General features: G+C 39.3%; 1 protein-coding gene across 1 annotated transcript; it reads left to right on the forward strand.

Annotated features, from left to right (window-relative positions):
- Positions 1-268: 268 nt before the first annotated feature.
- On the forward strand, positions 269-21,641 carry brpf3a (bromodomain and PHD finger containing, 3a). Its single transcript, XM_058790815.1, has 13 exons — positions 269-813; positions 4,281-5,821; positions 6,601-6,754; positions 7,080-7,211; positions 7,353-7,481; positions 7,613-7,925; positions 8,130-8,375; positions 18,343-18,921; positions 19,034-19,112; positions 19,807-19,892; positions 19,973-20,058; positions 20,159-20,313; positions 20,399-21,641. The coding sequence occupies exons 2-13, from the start codon at positions 4,329-4,331 to the stop codon at positions 20,580-20,582; spliced, it is 3,636 nt and encodes a 1,211-aa protein (XP_058646798.1). The 5' UTR covers positions 269-813; positions 4,281-4,328; the 3' UTR covers positions 20,583-21,641.
- Positions 21,642-21,661: the final 20 nt, after the last annotated feature.

Consider the following 21,661-nt stretch of genomic DNA (forward strand, 5'->3'; position numbering starts at 1 on the left):
CTCTTTATTCAGTGGAAGAAGGAAAAAATGAAATAATCTCAGGTTGTTTAAAACAACACATTAATGAAATAATTTATAATAATAATAGGCTAATAATAATCATAGCTAATGGATAGTAAGTGGACAAAAATCACATACAGTACTATTAAAAAATGGTCTTTATATTCAGAGGAAAATGGAACGGACAACATTTTTTAAAATATCATTATATTATTATTATTATTATCTGTATTAATATTAACTACTGTGTCAAGTAGCTCATCGAGAAATCACTAAGAAAGTTCTATCGTCAAGAAATTATGTTTTTTCCCCACGATGCACCATGCAATACACGGACGTTTATGTAGCATGTGAACATGGAGTCTATGCGCGCAAACAGATGAGGGAAGTCAGTCGCGTTGTTTTTCTCATCGCTCTCAGTGTCTACTGGTTTCAGCAAGACTCCACGGCCTCACGGTGACCATTTCGACCAATCACAGACCAGTGCGCATGATGCGCGCGCCAAGTGCAAACCCAACGCCGAGAATTCGCCTTTTTTTCTAAAGGGGCGTATTTTTCTTTCCAATTTAATTACAAACCAACGTTCAATGCACCCGATACACTCTGCAATAATGTCAGGCGCCTATTTGAAACACTCGGGCACCATGTCAAGGTGTTAGTGTTGTGTAAACAGCCGGGATGTGTGTTTAGGAACGTTTTTGTGGGAAGTCTCATCAATGGAGGGTTGAGGAAGCCCGTCTTGCTACAGAAGAGGACGCTGTCGCCCCTGGATATGACCGGCATTCTCTGTCGTTTCGAGCGATCGATAAAAGAGTAAGTTTGCGGATTTATTTTCAACTGTTTACAATAAACAGTAATGTCACGGGGGCAGGTAGCATTGCGGTTGCTTGCTTGCACTCTCTAAACATGGCTCCAGCACTGAAAGGCGCTGCTTTGCTGAAATGTACACGGCGCTTTATTACATACAAGTGCTTTTTCTCTGTAGATACGCACACGGCATTGCATGCAAACGACTTGCAAATAGCTATAGCGTCATGTGCAGTTATTTGTCGTTTGGTTGATAAAGTGTAATTACACCGTCAGAGTTTGTTATCAGGAAAACAATCAAGGTTGAGACTGTCCATCAGCCCTGCTAAAATGGCTGACTCGTCTGTCTCGCTTCAGGATTGGTATTTAGCGCTCTGCAACCGAACTACGTCAACTGGGTCGAGGAAACTTTGAAGGTCTGCCCGGTGATTGGCTCGAATTATTCACGTGATATGTGCAAAGCACCCTATTGGTTCGCCTGATATATATTTATTTCCGACGTTTCAAATGGAGTGACATGCATGCTGTATGTGTTTATCTGCTCAGTTGAGTAATTATATGATGTTTATTGTTCACAAGAAAACTTTTACTTTCAATGTTACAGCAAACACACCATGAAGAGCAGAGTAGCTGCTACATTTGTGACCCTGGACCACAAAACCAGTCGTGTCAATTTTTCGAAATTGAGATTTATACATCATCTGAAAGCTGAATAAATAAACTTTCCATTGATGTATGGTTTGTTAGGATCGGACAATATTTGGCCGAGATACAACTATTTGAAAATCTGGAATCTGAGGGTGCAAAAAAATCAAAATACTGAGAAAATCACCTTTAAAGTTGTCCAAATGAAGTTTTGTTACATTTATGGTAAGAAATTTACAAAATATCTTCATGGAACATGATCTTTACTTAATATCCTAATGATTTTTGGCATAAAAGAAAAATTTTGGCAGCGGCTATTTACACTAAGTGAAAATAGCATATTTTCTTAGCGATAGATGATGCTATTTACACTAAGTGCAAATAGCTATAGATTCTATTTACACTATGTTAAATAGTGTTGTTGCTAATAGTGTCAATTATTTGCACTTCAGTATTGTAATACATTATAAAACAGTATGCAATAATAATGTATTGAATGTAAATTATAATTTTAATTGAAATTATTAAATGGATGCCACCTTATTGGTACAATAAAGCCCTCCCTAACCCTACCCGATACTTTAGTTTCAACTTTTTGGTTATTTCCTTAATTTTTATTGAAAATAAATGCCTTTACGATGTGATGTTTGAAAAGGGAGAAAAAAGTTTGGCAAAAAGCGGGTTCAAACCCTGGTCAATCACGTCAAAAAGACCACGACACAAGCTTTACCATCTGCGCCACTGGAGCTGATGATTCATATCTGTTTTTTATAATGTTGACTATCCCAATCACACATTGGTGGGCGGAGTTAGTGTAAATAGCCTCTGCCAACAAGGGGGGCTATTTGCAGTAAGTGTAAATAGACACTCCGTAATGTTTTACATTCCTATCATTGCTAAAAGCCATTAAAACCAACCTGAGAAGGTTTGCTGCACCAACATGGTTTTTATGGTTTATGGCAAGACACTACGGATGAATAGGGTAAACGTTTTTTGTTTTTTTTTACTAATATATATCACCATACCTTTTGCGTTGAATAATCGTAGTGCGTAAATTCCAAGGCAAATGAACAATCTCTTCTGTAAAAACCTTCAGAATATAGATATTGACGGTGTATGTAAGTCCTTAAAACTAGGGCTGTGTGATATGACGATATATATCAGATGGATGAAATAAAAAGTCTATCGTTTCATATTATGTTCTATCGTTTATTTCGTGGTGTCGCAAAATACATTGTTTACGGTAATACTTTTTAATCATTTGGATGACTGCGATCACACCACCACGGGGCGTGAAGCGGAGACAGAACCAGGTGGAGAACGACCAGAACAAAATGAGGAGCTGTTCCTAAACGAGGGACTACATCTGTAGCATGGGCACGCGTTTTTAAGCACTGCAGTTTTAAAACAACCGATTTTAAGCAGCTGAAACAAACAACAGAGCTATATGCTTGTGCTGTCTCTGTTTCTGTGTGAGAGGACCGCGCATTTTATTATTATTTTTTTTTTTTGCCGCTTTATTGGCTTTGAACAATTACATAAACACACTTATATGCGTCAGAATCCCCATCTTGGCAAGTATCCTCATAAAGACAGCGATTTAGGTCTAAAGAGAGAGGAAACAGCTGAAAGAGAAAACGCATATGCAACAGTATATTGGATCCCGACTTCGGTCTTAAAGGGGAAGCTGTCCAATATTCGTTCTATCTGCCATTCATATTAATCATAGCACATTGCTAGAAAATCTCTCACTGCTCTTGACTAAATCACTTTTGTAACTTTAATAAGAAGAAATAATAATAAAAATATATATATTTATATGTATAGAATCTATACATAATACACGTGTTAATTATATCTATCATAGATAGATAGATATATAGATATAATTAACACAGTGAAGACTAATTAATTTATGCAATGTATGCAGCATTTCTTATTTATTGTAGTTTTTTGTCCTATTGCTTGCAATTAGTTTCTTATACTTATTTCATCACTGACTGTTTATTTATTTTCAGTGAGCTTGAGTGTTTTGTTTGTTTTTTTGTCTATTTTTAGGCTTGTATTAATTTGATATTGACATTGGTGACAAGGATTATGAAAATTCTATGGTATCAAAGATTTTAATATCATAAAAACCTTTTTAAAAGAAAAAAAATACTATATCGTGATATATATCGTTATCGTGATATAAAATTAGTCATATCGTGATATAAGATTTTGGTCATATCGCCCACCCCTACTTAAAACTGACCTGTAGCAAAGTCCCTTTCAAGGAAAGTCTGTTCACTCGGCAGCCATATTTGCAATGCCGCCGGGCAGCTCAAACAAGACCAAGTCCTGTCTAAATGAATGGGGGAATCCTGAAATCTCAAAAACTGCTCGCTGAAAGTCGCAAATAAATTACATATTTCAAATCAGCAACTAAATCTGAAGTGAACTGCCCCATGAATGTTGTTTCTTATGCTCAAATAGTGTTAAAAAAAGCTTATTTTTCAGCCTAGACCAGCCAATGCGCATGCGCAGTTATAACACGCTTAAGACAGCGCATGCGGATTGGCTGTTCTAGCCTCAGGTTTCTATGGGAACCGGAACTTCTAACGGCAGCTGCAGTGATGCAATGACTTTACCAATTAGTGATCGGCTCTTTCATTTAGAAGGAGGGACTATTCCGTCATACTGTTGCAGTTTCTCCCATTCATACGTATAGAAGTGAACCGTCTTTGTATTTCTATAGTCTTTGCCTGTAGTGTCTTGTCTTAGTTTTTTTTTTTTAGCAGTATCTGCTCAATATTTGTAACATATATTTATTATTTTTATCTTTGCAGGTACTTATGTCCATTTATATTTTAGCATTTATATAGACGGGGACTCCAATGAGGAAGTTAAGAAAACGAGTTGGCCAGTCCAGGGCTGGAGGCTTTGGGAGAGGAATGGTCAGAGGAGAGGATCAGGGGCGGGTTGGTCCATCCAGCCACGCAGACACAGATGCTCTGCTCTGTCCGCCCTCTCCATGCAAACTGAACTTCTCAACGACCAGAGACACACTTACGTATGCACAAGCCCAGAAAATGGTGGAGATTGAGCTGGAAGGACGGCTCCACCGTATCAACATCTGTGACCAGCTCTCCGTTGTAACAGAAGACGAGATGCTGGCTCAGGATCTGACGGAATGCAACAGCAACAAAGAGAACAGTGAGCAGAGACAGGGAAACAAACAGACCGCATCTAAAAGCAAGCGGAAAGATGGCAAGCACGCAGCCAAAAAGAAATCAAGCTCTCAGTATAGCTTGCAAAACCAGGTGGCCCATAACCAAACCCCCTTGCCTAAGCCTACGTTTCGTAAGGTGGACACTTTCACGGCTTCAGAGGCTCCTCCTCTTCCTGTGGCTTATTACCGCTACATAGAGAAGTCAGGGGAAGAGCTGGACAACGAAGCTGAGTATGACATGGACGAGGAGGACATGGCTTGGCTAGAGATGGTCAATCGAAAGCGTGTGTCCGATGGACACGCTTCAGTTCCCCCTGATACGTTTGAGTTACTGATTGACCGACTTGAACGAGAGTCCATTTTGGAGTCCCGCAGCCAGACGCTGTCCCAGAGCACCATCGACGAAGATGCCTACTGTTGCGTTTGCCTCGACGACGAGTGTCTCAACAGCAACGTTATCCTGTTCTGCGATATCTGCAACCTCGCCGTGCACCAGGAATGTTACGGGGTGCCTTACATCCCCGAGGGCCAGTGGCTGTGCAGGCGCTGTCTGCAGTCCCCGTCGCGTCCCGTCGATTGCGTCCTCTGCCCCAATCGGGGAGGTGCATTCAAGCAAACCAGCGACGGAAGCTGGGCCCATGTCATCTGTGCCATATGGATCCCTGAAGTGTGCTTTGCCAACACTGTGTTCCTGGAGCCCGTGGAGGGAGTGAAGAACATTCCCCCTGCGCGATGGAAGCTCACCTGTTACCTGTGCAAACAGAAAGGCAGGGGGGCGTCTATTCAGTGTCACAAAGCGAACTGCTACAGGGCGTTTCATGTCACTTGTGCCCAGAGAGCTGGACTCTATATGAAAATTGACCCTGTGCGTGAGACCAGCGCCAACGGCACCACTTTTACTGTGAAGAAGACTGCTTATTGCGAGAACCACTCGCCTCCTGGCATGGGAACCGAGGGGGATGAAGACAACGGGTTGGTCGGGGGCAGGGGTAACAGAGGTCAGAGGTCATACACATTAGGGCCTCCTCTGCAGCAAAACCAGAATGGGCGGAAAAAAGGTTCAGCCGCACAACAGAGGAAAACGCAGAAGAATCCGGCAGGGACCTCGCGGAAGACGGGAGTGCCGCTCCTGCTGGTGCCACAGATACCGTCCTTTCGGTAAATGTTTTTGTCTGGTTTTTTGTCTGTCATGTCTGGTCTTTTCATCTTACCTTACATGTAGAAGAAACTTATCTTCACCTTATATTTGGTCAGTGTGGAAGTGACTTGATTCTAAAATCAACATCAAATTGAATTGATGCCGTTTATCTTCCTAAAACACAGTCTAGGCTGGAAAATAATGTTAAACAATACTAGCTTAAGGCTACTGTTTTAGGAGCTTGGGGTCAGTAAGAATTTTTTTTTTTAAAGAAATTCATACTTGTATTCAGTAAGAATGCATTAAATTGATCAAAAGTGACAGTAAATACTTTTACATTGTAACGACAAATTTCTATTGAAATAAATGCTGCTTTATTATAATAATATTATACAGTATTACTATTTTTACTTTATTTTTGATCAAGCATGAGAGACTTCTTTCAAAAACATTTAAAAAATAGTGTAATAAATGTTATGGAAATAATGGCAAACAAATATATTTTAAATATATATAGCATTATTATTGGGATACATCAAGATGATTTTGAGGATGAATTTGACCTTCAGACCCTGCCTTAAAAAATTGGATACAGACATGTTTCAAAGTCCTTTATGAGCACATCTAGGTCTAGCTTTGTTCTAGTACTGAACACATTCTTTCTATGATCCTAATGGATGAAGTGAACATAATTGGATATCCTGTGTTACTTTAGAAATGTTACATTACAGATGAGAAACAGGATGTGAATGTTTCATGTAGAATTTAACAGTTGGCCTTTATCATATTTTTTAAATAGGCTCAACAAGATTTGCACAGGGGTTTCTGTTGAAAGGAAGAATCAGTTTATGCAGAGGCTCCACAATTACTGGCTGCTAAAGCGTCACTCTCGTAATGGAGTGCCGCTCATCCGCCGGCTCCATTCTCATCTACAGGCTCAGAAGTCAGAGCAGGTTAGTGTGCTGTAACACATTACGCTTTTATTGACAGTAAAGAGTGTAAATAATGTGTTCTCCAACTGTTAATAACTAAGCCCACACAGAATCTGTGCCAGCAAAGCACTGCTGATTTCTACAAATTTGCAGCACCCGTCATTCACACTTTCCCTGACCCATGCTTGTTTGTATATTACATATTATGGCTGATTTGATCATGTTTTCAAATCTTTTCTGCATAGGACAAAAGTATTACTTACTGAGTGTGTTAAAAGACCCCAGATCGCTTGTATGTGCATTACATTCACAGATTTTTTTTCTTCTTTTTTTTTTTCAATTTTAGAGAGAGCCAGATGCAAAGTTGCAGGCTGTCAGAGAAGAGCTAATGTACTGGCAGAAGCTTCGTCAGGATCTGGAAAAAGCTCGACTTCTTATTGAGCTCATAAGAAAGAGGGAGAGACTTAAAAGAGAACAGGTGACACAGATCCCTTCTTTCTGTAATTCTGTTACATTGTCAAGGCCCTGTTCTCTGCAATCCATCACTTATTGCCAGAACAGGCCTGAGGTAATTACTAATTCACAGCATCAGTTTAATTTGGCTCTCTTTTCTCGTAAGATGAAACTTCAGCAGGGTGTGCTGGAGCTGCAGCTCACCCCAGCGCTGATGTTTCTGCGCTCTACACTGGAGCAGCTGCAGGAGAAAGACACTGATCATATTTTCACCTCACCGGTCAATTTGAAGGAGGTGAGGGAATAACACAGTTCATTTCATTTAGCCGTGAACATGACATATCTACATGACGTAGATTGACCTTTTTATTTTAAGAGAGCAAGGAAAATCCTTTTTTCCATATGTCCTTTTTAATGTTTTCCCAGGTTCCAGACTATCTGGAGTTTGTTTCTGAGCCGATGGACTTCTCTACGATGCATGACAAGCTGGAGGCCCATAAATACTCATCAGTGGCTGACTTGGAAAGTGATTTCAATCTCATGATATCCAACTGTCTGAAATACAACTCCAATGACACAGTGTTCCACAAAGCTGCCATGCAACTTCGGGAGGTGGGCGGAGCTATTCTGAGACACGCCCAACTCCAGGCTCTCAGCATAGGCCTCGATCCTAACACAGGCATGCACCTGCCAGAAAAGGCCAGCACACACAACGCCACAGTATCCTGGTGGGATGAAGGTGAACATTCATGTGTGCTTCTTCCAAAACCAAAAGTCCCCAAAATAGTGTATAGCCTTTTAATGACATGATTAAAAAAATGTATATTCTGTCATTATATGCTTGCCTTCATGTCATTTTAAAGCTTCAGAAAGAATCAAAAAACACAAGAAATGTAGCCCATCATGAATAATTACATTTTTCTTTCTATCAAATTACTTACAGTTGACTTGCTCTTGGAGCCTGAAAATCGTGTGCACATGTGTCCTGAGGACCAGCTGAAAACCCTGCTGGACAAACTGGATCTGGTGGCGTCTATGCGCACCAGCGGAGGTCGCACAAAACGCATGCGCCTGCTGCGCAGAGAAATTAACAGCCTCCGTCACAAAATTAGCCACCAGGACCGCAACTCACGACTGCTGAATGGGAAAATTAAAGGGGAAAAGATGGATTACATAACCTCCAACACAGGTAATGCAAAGTAAACAAGGTAAATCATGTCCAGAGGATGTGTAAATGAATGCCTGGAAAATTTCTGCTATTCTCAGAATTTAATGCTATATGATTTATGTACTATATCATTTTCAGGGAAGTAAAAAATAATATTATGGATGCCACCAAAGTCTTTATTTTAAAGAAGACCATTTGTGCCTCAGTAAAAAAAATTAATAAAAAGATATTTGCAGCTATTTTTCATATTCGTGACTTCATATTTTGTGTGGGCGACCTTATATCTGGCAATTTTACTATCAGTGTTGGTTTAGTATTATTTATATACTGTAATATTGTAGCAATTATATATACAGTGGGGCAAAAAAGTATTTAGTCAGCCACCAATTGTGCAAGTTCTCCCACTTAAAAAGATGAGAGAGGCCTGTAATTTTCATCATTGGTATACCTCAACTATGAGAGACAAAATGAGAAAAAAAAATCCAGAAAATCACATTGTAGGATTTTTAAAGAATGAATTGGTAAATTCCTCCGGTAAAATAAGTATTTGGTCACCTACAAACAAGCAAGATTTCTGGCTCTCACAGACCTGTAACAACTTCTTTAAGAGGCTCCTCTGTCCTCCACTCGTTACCTGTATTAATGGCATCTGTTTGAACTCGTTATCAGTATAAAAGACACCTGTCCACAACCTCAAACAGTCCAACTCCAAACTCCACCATGGCCAAGACCAAAGAGCTGTCAAAGGACACCAGAAACAAAATTGTAGACCTGCACCAGGCTGGGAAGACTGAATCTGCAATAGGTAAGCAGCTTGGTGTGAAGAAATCAACTGTGGGAGCAATTATTAGAACATGGAAGACATACAAGACCACTGATAATCTCCCTCGATCTGGGGCTCCACGCAAGATCTCACCCCGACAAGAACTGTGAGCAAAAATCCCAGAACCACACTAACAAAGGCTACCATCAGTAACACACTACGCCGCCAGGGACTCAAATCCTGCAGTGCCAGATGTGTCCCCCTGCTTAAGCCAGTACATGTCCGGGCCCGTCTGAAGTTTGCTAGAGAGCATTTGGATGATCATATGGTCAGATGAAACCAAAATAGAACTTTTTGGTAAAAACTCAACTTGTCGTGTTTGGAGGAGAAAGAATGCTGAGTTGCATCCAAAGAACACCATACCTACTGTGAAGCATGGGGGTGGAAACATCATGCTTTAGGGCTGTTTTTCTGCAAAGGGACCAGGACGACTGATCCGTGTAAACGAAAAAATGAATGGGGCCATGTATCGTGAGATTTTGAGTGAAAACCTCCTTCCATCAGCAAGGGCATTGAAGATGAAACGTGGCTGGGTCTTTCAGCATGACAATGATCCCAAACACACCGCCCGGGCAATGAAGGAGTGGCTTCGTAAGAAGCATTTCAAGGTCCTGGAGTGGCCTAGCCAGTCTCCAGATCTCAAACCCATCGAAAATCTTTGGAGTCTGTGTTGCCCAGCGACAGCCCTAAAACATTACTGCTCTAGAGGAGATCTGCATTGAGGAATGGGCCAAAATACCAGCAACAGTGTGTGAAGACTTACAGAAAACGTTTGACCTCTGTCATTGCCAACAAAGGGTATATAACAAAGTATTGAGATGAAATTTTGTTATTGACCAAATACTTATTTTCCACCATAATTTGCAAATAAATTCTTTAAAAATCCTACAATGTGATTTTCTGGATTTGTTTTTCTCATTTTGTCTCTCATAGTTGAGGTATACCTATGATGAAAATTACAGGCCTCTCTCATCTTTTTAAGTGGGAGAACTTGCACAATTGGTGGCTGACTAAATACTTTTTTGCCCCACTGTATATATATATATATATAAGGGGTGTCCCCGACTAAGGATTTACATAGTCGAATTAGGGTGTGCGATACTGAAAAAAAAAAATATCACGATATTTTTGGGGATTTTTTCTATAACAATAATTAGACGATATTTTGCCGAGTGTGTTATTGTGCTGATATCTGACTACCGTGGACAGCTGCAGAATTTTATATTCTTCATATTCTGTGTGGTCAGTTCACATCAGTGATCGAAATTAATCTTTTCATATAAGTTTAAATTTTTACCTTTTATGGGCAATTTTACCTTTAATAATGCCATTCTTTTCTAAAAGTATGCATCTTTTGAGTAAAATTGTTACATTTAATCAGTCAGTTAGAATAATAAGACATTTAGGCTGTTACCAAACAAATGAAACCGGTATCAACAAAATTCATCTTTGCAGAAGTTCCATCTGAAGTGGCATTTAGTGACATGGAGTGCTTTAACCTGCAGTTACAAATGCATAATGTATTGATATTTTAAACATAAAACATTAAATACTGATATTTGAAATTATTTTAAAATGAACAGATACTTTGAATGTGAAATTAAAACCGCCAGTAGGTGGCAGCAAGTCACTGTTAACAAGTGAGTCATTGCTACTGAACCGAATCATTTAAAGGTCGATTCATTCAGGAACTAAACATCATCATGTCGCTCAGAGATGCAAAAAAACAGTGCTGGAGCTGTTTGGAATTATTTTTTATTGGCGAAATGGAGAAAAAACAGGCAATATGGTGTCTAAAACTTAAGTATATTAATATTAACTTATTGTTTATTGAACTGTTGTATAAAATCAATATCACAATCATGCTTATTTTTTAACAAAAAACGGCACTCTTCGTGTGATTATAACTATATGAAATGATATATATAATATATATACACACACATTTTCTGCCCTCATATCTTGAATTTTGTGATCATTCTTTATGCATTTTAATAGACTGAATCATGCAGTGAAAGAACACTCTAAATGCGCACACGCTCTAGTCTAGACTTCACGTAATGAATGCCTGCTCTCTGTAGGGGTGTTTTGTTTGGTTTTTGCAAAATACTCCATAATGTCAAATTGCACATCGTTAAAACAACAATTACGATATTATCGCAGACGTTATATATCGCACACCCCTAATGCCGAGTTCACACTGCACGATTTTAGCCCGATTTTTCACTCGCCGACAGGTTTTGATAAATCGCCGACAAATGCCCGACATCGGAGGCAAATCGGAGCTCGTTCACGCGAGTGAGAATCGCGCAGTGTGAATTATCACAGACGCGATCTGAGGGAATCGCCGATGCGTCGCCGACGCCTGTGAAATATTTGGCATGCTAAATATCTGGAGCTGTCGGCGATTCACAATCACGCTGTGTGCAATGATTTCTGACTGAAAACTACATCACGATGACCTTCAGCCAATGAGAGACAAAGATACAGGGCAGAGGGAAGTTCAGTGAGGAGTTATAGACCATATCAGTATTTTAATATGTACAATTATATCATACAGAAACGAGCACAAACGCTTGACCAGCCGCAACATCAGCATAACAGTTACTGCAAATTATTATTTACCACTCTTTGCAGAACACAATCCCTGCATCTCCCTCCTGCATAATCTGTCTTTCTTTTTGTAGCTGGAAATCAGCGCACAGACCATTTGCGGGCTATATTTTTTAATACTTCCAGTCTCGCTCGAGAACAACGGTCTGACACACGCAGGTTCTCGCGTTATTTCCTTATCACTTCTCGCGTGTGTTTTGTCGTGAAACGTAGTTTGCGGATCAGGCAGAGTTGTCGGCGATTCTTCCTATTGTGAAATCGTGCAATGTGAAAGCCCCTGTCGCTGATCCATCGTGCAATGTGAACACAGCAGCGACTGAATGCTACCCCAGATAGTCACGCAGTGTGAAAACAACAGCGATCCGACGAGTTTGAAAATCGTGCAGTGTGAACTCGGCATAAGTCGAATCAGAATTTTCGAATCTTGCCGATATTCGACTGATAGTCGAATCATATGTTTGGGGGCGGAAGGCAAAATACATTACCAAGAGTCAAGTCAGACATTCAACAGTCATAATTACTGACGTTAACACACAGGGAAAACGGTCGCCTCGCAGATACAAAAATAATGTTTTATGTTTTGATTAAAAGATAACATTAAACGTCAGCGCAGCCCTAAGAATTCACAACAATTTTTACAATAGTGCTCTCATTATAATGTTGTGTATATGATCGAAGTTGTTAATGTTCTGCATTTCTGTTTTGAGCTGCGCCCGCTGAAGATGACCAGTCGAATGAAGCATTTGATAGCAGGTTTTTAATCAATGGGATTTAACTCATCATTTATCTCATACAGAATACGCTTCGTTATTTATACAACATAACGTTAATATTATAGGCTATCTGCACAAAATGCCCCGAATGCAAAAGTGAACATGTCTGCACGGCTCTGAATTGTGGACTCTCTGTGGACACATTCTTCACGCAACAACGTGCAGAAACACGGCAGCTAAACTCGTAAGAGTTTTATTATAATAGTGTTCTCATTATAATGTTATGTATATGACAGTCCCAGTCATAGTTATTAATATTCATTGTTGTTTGCCCTGCTCGAGCTGCGCGCGCTGAAGGGATAATAACCATAGTACTACAATGAAGCGCTTTACTGCAGCACAACTCAACCAAATACATCTTATACGAGATAAGTAATATATACATGATACAGCCTATATAAACCGGCTGAAATGTTTTGAAATCATTTGTTCCCTACCTGATCGAAAAAATCCAGTCTTTTACTCTGCCTGTGTCAATTTGAGTCTTGTTAAAGATTTAAATCCCTGCCGCCAAGAATGCTCCTCTGTCAGTCACGGATTATGGAAAGTGAAACTTAAAGGGATACTCCACCCCAAAATGAAAATTTTGTCATTAATCACTTTACCCCCATGTCGTTCCAACCCCGCAAAAGCTTCATTTGTCTTCGGAACACAATTTAAGATATTTTAGATGATAACCAGGAGGCTTGTGACTGTACAAGACTGTGACTGCATAGTAAATTGCACTGTCAAGGTCCATGAAAGTATGAAAGATGTCGTCAAAGCAGTCCATCTGCCAAAGATGTGCAATCTGAATTTTATGATGCGACGAGAACACTTTTTTTCCGCAAAAAAAAAACAAAATATCGACTTTATTCAACTTTTTCTGCTCCTCCGTGACACTTCCTGCAAGCGCGTTCATGAGTTCACTAGCAGAGCACGATGCAAGCACGCCTCAGATGACGCAGCACGTAAACGGCAGTATACGCTGGCCTCGACGTGAGTAGGTCACGGCGTATACGTCATCTGAGGCATGTTTGCGTCGTGCTCTGCTAGTTAACTCATGAATGTGAAATTAGGCATTTGAGCGCCCCCATATAGCCAAAATGGCATGATCATAACACCCCGCAAAAATTTAGTGAGATTGGGAGTCGAATCAGGCTCCTCCTATCAAAGCATCGAATTGTCGACTATTCGGGGTCACCCCTAATATATATACATATATACACAGTGGGGGAAAAATTATTTGATCCCCTGCTGATTTTGTACGTTTGCCCACTGACAAAGAAATGATCAGTCTATAATTTTAATGGTAGGTTTATTTGAACAGTGAGAGACAGAATAACAACAACAAAAAAATCCAGAAAAACGCATTTCAAAAAAAGTTATGAATTGATTTGCATTTGAATGAGTCAAACAAGTATTTGACCCCTTCGCAAAACATGACTTAGTACTTGGTGGCAAAACCCTTGTTGGCAATAACAGAGGTCAGACGTTTCTTGTAGCTGGCCACCAGGATTTTGTCCCACTCCTGTTTGCAGATCCTCTCCAAGTCATTAAGGTTTTGAGGCTGACGTTTGGCAACTCGAACCTTCAGCTCCCTCCACAGATTTTCTATGGGATTAAGGTCTGGAGACTGGCTAGGCCACTCCAGGACCTTAATGTGCTTCTTCTTGAACCACTCCTTTGTTGCCTTGGCCGTGTGTTTTGGGTCATTGTCATGCTGGAATACCCATCCATGACCCATTATCAATGCCCTGGCTGGCTTCAATGCCCTGGCCCTGACGGTACATGGCCCCGTCCATCGTCCCTTTGATGCGGTGCAGTTGTCCTGTCCCCTTAGCAGAAAAACACCCCAAAAGCATAATGTTTCCACCTCCATGTTTGACGGTGGGGATGGTGTTCTTGGGGTCATAGGCAGCATTCCTCCTCCTCCAAACACGGCGAGTTGAGTTGATGCCAAAGAGCTTGATTTTGGTCTCATCTGACCACAACACTTTCACCCAGTTCTCCTCTGAATCATTGAGATGTTCACTGGCAAACTTCAGACGGGCCTGTACATGTGCTTTCTTGAGCAGGGGGACCTTGCGGGCGCTGCAGGATCTCAGTCCTTTGTGGCGTAGTGTGTTACCAATTGTTTTCTTGGTGACTATGGTCCCAGCTGCCTTGAGATCATTGACAAGATCCTCCCGTGTAGTTCTGGGCTGATTCCTTCGTTCTCATGATCATTGAACATACACGAGGTGAGATCTTGCATGGAGCCCCAGTCCGAGGGAGATTGACAGTTATTTTGTGTTTCTTCCATTTGCGAATAATCGCACCAACTGTTGTCACCTTCTCACCAAGCTGCTTGGCGATGGTCTTGTAGCCCATTCCAGCCTTGTGTAGGTCTGCAATCTTGTCCCTGACATCCTTGGACAGCTCTTTGGTCTTGGCCATGGTGAAGAGTTTGAAATCTGATTGATTGATTGCTTCTGTGGACAGGTGCCTTTTATACAGGTAACAAGCTGAGATTGCTCCTTTTAAGAGAGTGCTCCTAATCTCAGCTCCTTACCTGTATAAAAGACACCTGGGAGCCAGAAATCTTGCTGATTGATGGGGGATCAAATACTTATTTGACTCATTAAAATGCAAACTTTTTTGAAATGTGTTTTTCTGGATTTTTTTGTTGTTATTCTGTCTCTCACTGTTCAAATAAACCTACCATTAAAATTATAGACTGATCATTTCTTTGTCAGTGGGCAAACGTACAAAATCAGCAGGGGATCAAATAATTTTTCCCCCACTGTGTGTGTGTGTGTGTGTATAATCATGGACTGTGATTAATCTTGATTAATCACAAATTTAAAATACTAGGATTTACCTCTAAATGTGTTGAAATAAAGAAATGCATGCCAAACTAGTTTAAGGAAACAGAACCTTTCACACTTCCGCCAGGTATGAGACATAATCATTATTCTTTTATCATTATTCTTTTGTTTTTATTCAGCCTTTATACTGGCAATAAAGCGTTTACCAAGCCACATCGCTTCAATTCCATTATACATTTACCCGACTATTATCAAAAGTATTTCTAAATAATTACAACAAAACATTTTCTGTTTCACCTTACGTGAAGTATTATGACAAAATGCATTATGAAGAAGAATTTGACCTGTTCTGCAGGTGCATTAGAGCTAATATTAGCATCATGCTTCTTAAGACAATTTATGAGATTAATAGTACACTTTTACTCAGAACTCACTTCAAACCATCATCGAGTGTTTGCAATAACTTCTTTTTGCGATCAGGTGGAATTTGGTCGTTTACTGTTGTAAAATATGCTATTTATAGCCTTTTATATGCTGCAAAAATTAGCATTTCAGATGTACACATTAAACTCAAAAAAATCACATACAAATATCCTATCGTAATCATGTGTTTATTATCTTATATAATCTATAGTGGCTGTTGTCATGTTTATTTATGCTGCTCTGGCTGAAACTCACGTTGTTTGTGATGTTACAACCGCCTCTCAGTTCTTAAGTTGCCAGGGATACATAGAGCTGGGAATCGACTCCAAAAAGAATCGATTCCGAGGCGTTGGGAATCGAGAGTTAATTCCAAAGGTTGGAATCGATCCCATCAAGAGGAATCGACTCCTCATTCAGAGCTTTTTTCAGTTCAACAAAGCTTATCTATGGGTGCCTCTCAAATGGAAGGCTGCATCCTACGAAGGCTGCACACATTTAAATTCACGAAAATAAACTGAAAGAAAACGAGTCGGTACTGAGATCATCAGAATTTGAGGATGCAGCCTTCCGTTTGAGAAGCACCATTCGCCTCATGCTCGATAAAAGCCGCAATTACAGTTGTGAGATCAAATATTATTTTTTTTTATATACAAAAGATCTATTTAATTTTTATATTTGTGTTACCCTTCGCCTCGTGCTCGCTAAAAGTGATTAGAAGTCTGATTCGTTTCTACGAAAAGGTTCTTTCGGATAGTTTTAATGAACCAGTTCAAAAAACAAACAAAAAAATGATTCAAGGGTTATTTTGCGGTGGAACTGGCTTATGTTGTCCACAATTTTGAGCGCTGCACGACAGAATAGATCATGAAGTGATTGAGGATCTTATTTCCATCTAAAATACTTTTTTTTTTTTTTTCTGTCAGCCAATGATAATTCTAAAAGAAAACGTCACGAGCATAGATCAGTGGCCGAGCATCTGATTGATAGATAAAGAGCTCTATCAGGATCACGAGCTCTATCAGTGTTATTGTTAATGTTCTGGTTATTTTGTTTCAATGTACAGTTTGCTAATTTTGTCCAAAGCATACAGTCAAAGTAAACTTCATCATTAAGCTGAACTGTGCACATTTATTTTAGACACTTCATGTCTTTTTCAATTCATGCGATATGCATGTCCCTGCTGAGCAGTGAGCTGTGATTAATTTCACGGGCAAAGCAGACAAAATTACTATTTAAAAATCAATCATAGCTATAGAAATGTATCGTCATTTTTTACAAATAAAGCTTATGAGAAGGATACTTTCTACGACCTTTATATCCTGCAGTCATGGCGAGATTAGGTTCCTTCGATCTAAAAAAAAAAAAAAAAAAAAAAGAATCGGGAAAAAAAACAGAGGAATCAATTCTCGGAATCGAATCCCATCGATTCCAGAACCAGGAATCGGACTCGATTCCAAAAATTTCCGAGTCTTACAGCCCTGTACATTCCAAGTTTATGCCATGGTCTGTCTGAATACTCGATTCTGATTGGCTGGCAGGTGCTGATTAAATTCGTTGAACCGCACAAGTAGTTCCAGGTCAGTTTAATCACGTTCTATATTAATGCGCTTCCTATAAACATTGGTAACCATAGTAACATACAGTTACAGTTGAATAGTACTACAGACGAAAATAACCGTCATTTTTATCGTTCCGGTCAAATATTGCAGCACAAATATTGTTAACATCTTTAATATGTGAATGCTGGGAAATTCCGCTGCGCGTCGGGCGGTTCTTCGCCTCCATCGTTTAATGCACAGCTAGCCGTTGATTATCCCTTACATAATACACATTAGTAAAAGGATCTATTTTACACTTTGGCGGCCGCGGTACATTATAAAAGTAGCCCAAAAAAAAAATCTGTAATTTTTCCCGCGACTGTATTTTCAAAATAGCCTACTTGTGCCGCTACCCTGGCAACACACAATGATAGATAACCTTCCGCGCTGCGGTGACGGGAAGAATAAGGTATAAATAATAAGGTTCAAACCTTATCAAACGATAAATTTGCGTTAAAATATATATATATATTAACGCGTTAACGTTGACACCCCTAATATATATATTATATTAAAAAAGTAATTTATTCTTATACTTTTTATTTTCTTTTTCATTTAGTTGTAAGTTTTAGCAATTTTATGTTTTGTCATTTCTATTATTTTTTTTTTTTTATAATTTGTATTAAGCTTTAAAGTAATTGTTACTTCAATTTATTTCAGTTTGCCAGTTTAGTTTGTCAGTTCAGGTTTTTCATTTCATATTTTTATTTTATTTTATTTCATTTCATTTACTTTATTAAAATTTCAATAGAAAATTGTAGTTAAGAATAACAACAAGGGTTACTATTTGTTATTTTAAACCCTCACAGTTACCTTTTTTATTGAGGCACAAATGGGATTCTACGATAGACCATGGCAGAAAACTTACAACCCAGTCCGTCAAGTGACAGATAATGATTGTTTTAAATTAAAACCTCATGAGTTACATGTAACTTTAAGTTAATCATTAATTTCTTTCCATGGTTGAAGACCTAAAGAAATCAACATCGCAAAAAGTGCAGGAACCCACTTGTCCGGCCTCTTCACCTTTACCTGGAGATGCTCCACCAAACCCGCCTATGTTCTGCCTTGAGATGGGACGGACCACCATTCCAGCAGAGTCAAATAAACCTGGCAGCAGAAAACGGAGGGCAAAAGGAAAAGAAAGAGGCCTGAAAGAAAATTATGATCAGATTTTAGAAGACGACGAGAACTTCCATAGAAAAGAGCAGGACCCCAGCACTCAGGAGGATGCAGTGATCAGGGTTTCCTCCACAGAGAGCCCACCAGATTCGCCCAAGATGGGTGTGGGTCGTCGGACGTCGATTCTCTTTAAGAAAGCTAAAAATGGGACCAGACTAACAAAGGACAAGCCTGTTTTATTGCAAAATGGAGTCAGCAAAGCTGAAAATAATGTATCGCCGGAGCAAACCACACCAGCCAAATTATTGTCAGCTCCACCAGCCCCAAAATCGCCCCCTCCGTCCCCTCACCAGCTGAGATCCAGAGGACTGAGTACATGTTCAGATGGAGAAGGAGAAAAGGCCCAATCTTCAACTGAAGAAAACGGTACTGGAATATCTTTACTGAGGAGACTACTCAAGTTCATTGAGCAGTGATTTAAGTGCTGTCCACCACGATGTGTTTAATATGCTAAAGTGCTCTAATGCTCTTTATTTAGGCATCACAAATGGACTCAAGAGACACAGCGGCAACTCATCAGATTCAGAAAGCTGCACTCCCACCTTCCCAGTACACAGGTAGTGGATGCTGTCAGCGTGCTTTAAATGCTGTCACTAGGGTCCCCGTTTAGATTCAGCAATGATTCGGCATGACTGGAGTAATGGATGCTAAAAATTCAGCTTAAATTACATTTTAAACTATATTGAAATAGAAGACAGTTATTTTAAACTGTAATTATATTTCACAATATTACTGTTTAACCTTTCAACACTAGTGTACATTAAAAGTAAAGAAATCACTGCACAGCAAAATTGAATTTTTCCCCTCATCATTTGAAATGTAGTCTCATAATATTTTGCACCAATTTACCCGAAAGTGATAGTTTTGTTCTTTTTAACACAACACTTGCAAACTAAGCGAGGTGTTTTACAAACATTAATGGCCTAAAAAAATTCAGTAAAATTTGATCATTTCTACATTTAATTTATACTTTAAATAATTTTTTAATATGTTTATGCTCATGATTGCTTGCTGAATAAAACATGTATCCACCTTAAGTAAGTGTGCACATTTTATAATTGAATTTTCTTTCTTTTTAGTCCAGCAATCCAAAATACACACAAAAGTTTGTGGATGGTTTTTACGCCTGCAATTAGCACTGCCCTCTTGAGATTGGATCACCTGACACCTGATGTTAAAACCAGGTGTTCAAGGTGCCTGTTACAAGAGCTTTGTATTTTAAAAACGTATGTCTTCTAATGTTCTCTGCAGTTCCTCGCCTCCAAAACGCAGTCGTGGTAAACCAGCTTTCAGCAAAGTTCCTGTTGGTGAGGAGGAGAATGGAGTTTCTAATGCAAGTGAGTACAACAAATACCTTAAACTATATTGCTCTTCTTTCATTCGTTTTGCTCAACTATCATTGTCTTCATCGTTGTAGGCAAAGAAACTTGTCAGAATGATGAGATGGAACCTCTTACCTTGGTTTGGGCAAAATGTCGTGGATACCCCTCATACCCTGCAATGGTAAGGATCACATGGTGTTGAATATATACACGAGACATTCGAGTAGATGATTTAGTATATCCAGCCTATCCTAGCCTAAAGAAATGATGGTTTTCAACAGATTGTCAATCCTAATATGCCCCGGGAAGGAATTCTTCACAACGGCATTCCCATCCCAGTGCCTCCAGCAGAAGTTTTGGATCTGGGTAAACGAAGACAGGAGGAGACCGAGGAGAAGCTCTTTCTTGTGCTGTTTTTTGACACAAAAAGAACCTGGTAAGGAGAAACTTTCTATGAAACATATTTCAAAGTCTGTTTTAGGTCTATTAAAGTCACTGTTTTATTATTAATTGACAATCAGGCAGTGGCTGCCGATGGACAAGCTCCATCACATGGGCATTGACGACACTGTAGACAGGCTGCGTCTGATGGAGGGCAAGAAACCGAATGTGCGGAAGTCAGTACACATGGCGTACGACAGGGCGATGACACACCTGAGCCACGTGAAGGAAAACTCAACCTTTAACCCCTCAAATTTTATATAAAAGACTTCTATTAAATGTTTGTCTAAACTGACTGTAAGATACCAATGAAGGTACGCTCATAACATTCGGATGTTTATTGGTTTTTATACCAGTGATTCATAAGCTCTTTTTTTTTATTTAATGTTTTCTTACGCTTCATAACTCGAGGCACATCATAAATCAAACCTGCTTAACTTTTAACGTTGTCGTTCAACCGAGATTTTTAAGAATGTTTTAACTTCACGTCTTGTAATTGCACTTATTTCTGTTATGTTGAAATGTTTTGTCCATTTTTGACCGTTTTCTTGAATGTGAGGTGATAGTATCACTTATGTTGCCAATGCACCAGTGTTCGGGCAGTACAATTCAGGAACTTTGTGCTAGAATGCATTTTGTAATTTGTTTACTTGGATACATTGCTGGACTTAGGATGTGCACAAAAAAGTTGTATTGCCCTTATAGCTGCTGGTTAATCATTCTAGCGTGATCATACATGCTTTTAGTCTTGATCAGTTTCCAACTTCTGAGTGTCTGGTGTTTTACTACCATGGCGGTTTTAACCTACTGTGAGGTGCCACTAAATGAAAATATTTCTTTCTTTGGCACTGCTTACACAGAGCATCTATTTTGTGTCTTTAAGTTAACATGTGCCCTTTATTTTAAAGAAAGGCTGTGTTTGTTAAAAAGCTTGTAATTGTGGGTGGAGATCACTGTGTAAATATAAATGCATGTATGTAGAAAATATGCACAGATGTGTTTTTAAAATCTGAAATGTAAATTAATGACAAACTTTGTACATGTCATTTTAATTTATTTGGAGTGGTTATGAGAAAGTTATTTAATAGTTATTGAGAAGGTTTAATTTAACAGCTCTGTAGAGCTTTATATTGTTCAGAAGGCATTACTGCTTCAATGCAATTGTTCCTTAGTGGTCTACAGTGAGAGAACATTATAGAGTAAAATACTATGTAGTCTCTTAGATCATGTACGCAGAGTAAAAGAGAAATGTGTTTTTTAAAGCCTGTGAAAAAGCTAATAGTACCAAACAAAAAATGTCTGAAACAGTATTTTCTCAAATGAGAAATAAAAACACTGTTGAG

The sequence above is a fragment of the Onychostoma macrolepis genome, chromosome 11, assembly GCF_012432095.1.
Source record: "Onychostoma macrolepis isolate SWU-2019 chromosome 11, ASM1243209v1, whole genome shotgun sequence".
Taxonomy (NCBI): domain Eukaryota; kingdom Metazoa; phylum Chordata; class Actinopteri; order Cypriniformes; family Cyprinidae; genus Onychostoma; species Onychostoma macrolepis.